General features: G+C 37.8%; 1 protein-coding gene across 2 annotated transcripts in view; it reads right to left on the minus strand.

The window, feature by feature from the left end:
- Window positions 1-2500, minus strand: part of LOC122257081 (dyslexia-associated protein KIAA0319-like protein) — a 19698-nt gene that overhangs the window by 2926 nt on the left and 14272 nt on the right. For both annotated transcript variants that reach the window (XM_086541238.1, XM_086541237.1), the window contains exons 11-15: window positions 2376-2500; window positions 1897-2087; window positions 1503-1602; window positions 1103-1267; window positions 319-480 (exon numbers count right to left, since the gene is read on the minus strand). The exon at window positions 2376-2500 is cut by the window's right edge and continues 30 nt beyond it. In XM_086541238.1, the coding sequence (XP_086397364.1) occupies window positions 319-480; window positions 1103-1267; window positions 1503-1602; window positions 1897-2087; window positions 2376-2500 (743 nt within the window). The remainder of the gene's footprint in view (window positions 1-318; window positions 481-1102; window positions 1268-1502; window positions 1603-1896; window positions 2088-2375) is intronic.

The following is a 2500-nucleotide window of genomic DNA, read 5'->3' on the forward strand; positions in this document are numbered from 1 at the left end:
CACACCCTCAACAAAGAAATAACAAGTAGCCTACAGCTGTAGGTGAATTGTTAACAAGGTGATTACCCCCCCCCCAAAAAAAAAAAAAAAAGCCTATATAATCACATTAGCATTTAAATGACTAAACTACAAGGCTCACAAATGACTGCATATTATACAGTACTGTTCATCTTAATATCATATACTCACATCAGAGTTTGCAAGATAATACTTAATAATACTTCTACTATTACTACTGCAATTTGTCATGACAATAAATATGCAATTAGTGGTACTCATCTAACAAATGGAAACTCACATATAAAAAAAGGACCTTACCTGAACAGTCATTTTGACACACAACTGTATCCACACTGAGGAGAGGCAGATCCAACAAGTCTGGCGATTCAGACAAGACCTGATGCCGAAGAGAGTAAACAACATCGGTTCCCTTGACGACATCTTTTCCTGCATATGCTAGGACAGTCAGTCTTACTTGTCCTATGAAAAAAAATGAAAAAAAAATGAATGAATATATAAATAAATGAAATATCAATATGCATTATAGTGATAATAAATATTGCAGGCCTACCAACTGACTCTTTGGTGATTAAGTGCTTGTGAAACCATCTATAGTAAAAACACACACACACACACACACACACACACACACACACACACACACACACACACACACACACACACACACACACAGTCACACACACACACAGTCACACACACACACAGTCACACACACACACACACACACACACACACACACACACACACACACACACACACACACACACACACACACACACACACACACACACACACACACACACACACACACACACACACACACACACACACAGAGTTGACAGTTTATGTCTCCATTATCAATAGATTTCTTTTAAATATACTGAATGATTATATTCATGATGATCATCTTGTTCAAAAGAAATAGTGCTGATTTACTATCAAATCAGACAAAGCTCAAAAAGGATGTAGTTGCACACAACTTTACTGCATGAGCAGGAAAACACAAAAAAATAAACTGACACACATTCACACAAATGGAATCATGTAAGTGACTCAGTACCAAAGAAAGCAAATATTATACCCGAGTGAGGGAGCCCAGTTAGTGAAATGAGCTTGATGGTCACGTCACGATCACCAGTATGGAGGAAAAGCTCGAGCTTCTGTAACAGAGTTGACAGTTGGGAGTAACTTAGAGCACCGATGTCACCACCCACTACGACCTCTACCTCATCCAACTCGTGAGGGCCTGCATGGAAGAACAAGTAAATGAATAAATAATAACAATAAAATATATAAACATACTTACTTAAACTTACTTAAACATGCACATACAACAGTATTATATTTACTTAAAAAAACACCCCTCACTATTATCATAATAATAATAATAAAAACAATTCCCATAAGCTTATATTGATCAATACACCAAAATAAAGATAGCACACCCACTATTCACAAGGTAACAGTCTATTAAAACTCACTGGACTTGACGATGATGGACACTGTGTCAGAGCTCGAGGCCCCTTGGTCATCCCATACAGTTAGCTTCCAGATGTAGACTCCAGCAACCACATCTGTGAACTGGACAAACAGTGAAGGTAATGAAATACAAAATGAAAGTATATCATATAAGCACAAAAATATATAAAAAAAACAGTACAACAACAATCTCATGCCCTAAATGAATTAGGTGAAAAAAATCTATAAGATGGAGAAGATTAACAAATACCATTATAACTTTAAATCCACTAATTACTGTGATGTAATTCACTCATCAAAATGTGTGAAATAACATAGAAGAAACAAATAAGTCTAACCATTACCAAGAGCTAACATGGGCTCAATTCTAACCCAGCAAAAGAAACATCACCCTACCATGAGCACAGGGGAATGATCCGAGGAATTGATGACCTTGGCAGCTGCCAGTGACATGGCCTCCTTCTCCCACAGCCACTTGGTTACAGCCACGTCATCGCTGGACTTGGAACCATCAACCATCACCACCGACACAGGGAGAGTCACACTGAAGTCCCCTCCAGCGTTGGCCTTTGGGGGTACGTTCTGGTCTGGAGAGGAGGATTTTTTTATTTTTATTATTTTTTTTTTTCAGAATAAATTGTGCCTGGTGGATGTTCAAATCAGTTGCTTATGTGCTATGGTATTACAGACTGTGAAAAGAAGTAGTTTCACATAATATGTTGAAATTTTTACTTCTGCCTAGTCTTTATCCCTACGATTAACATTTGCAGTTATTTTAGCAGCAGCAGCAATATCAGCAGGTAATATCAATAACTATGATATCAATATCTGACAAATAAACATAAAAACAATTCAGTGAGTCTGCTGTTGCTCACCTTGTATAACATCAACCATCACAGTGTCTGTGGTGTTCTTCAGAGGATCGTCTCCATTCCAGGTGGTAAGGAGGAATTCATACTTTCCTTTTGTCAGTCCTGACACAGTCACTTTCTTTCCATCC

This window comes from Penaeus japonicus, unplaced genomic scaffold (genome assembly GCF_977035675.1).
Source record: "Penaeus japonicus unplaced genomic scaffold, GWHDUDI00000001_assembly GWHDUDI00000010, whole genome shotgun sequence".
NCBI lineage: Eukaryota > Metazoa > Arthropoda > Malacostraca > Decapoda > Penaeidae > Penaeus > Penaeus japonicus.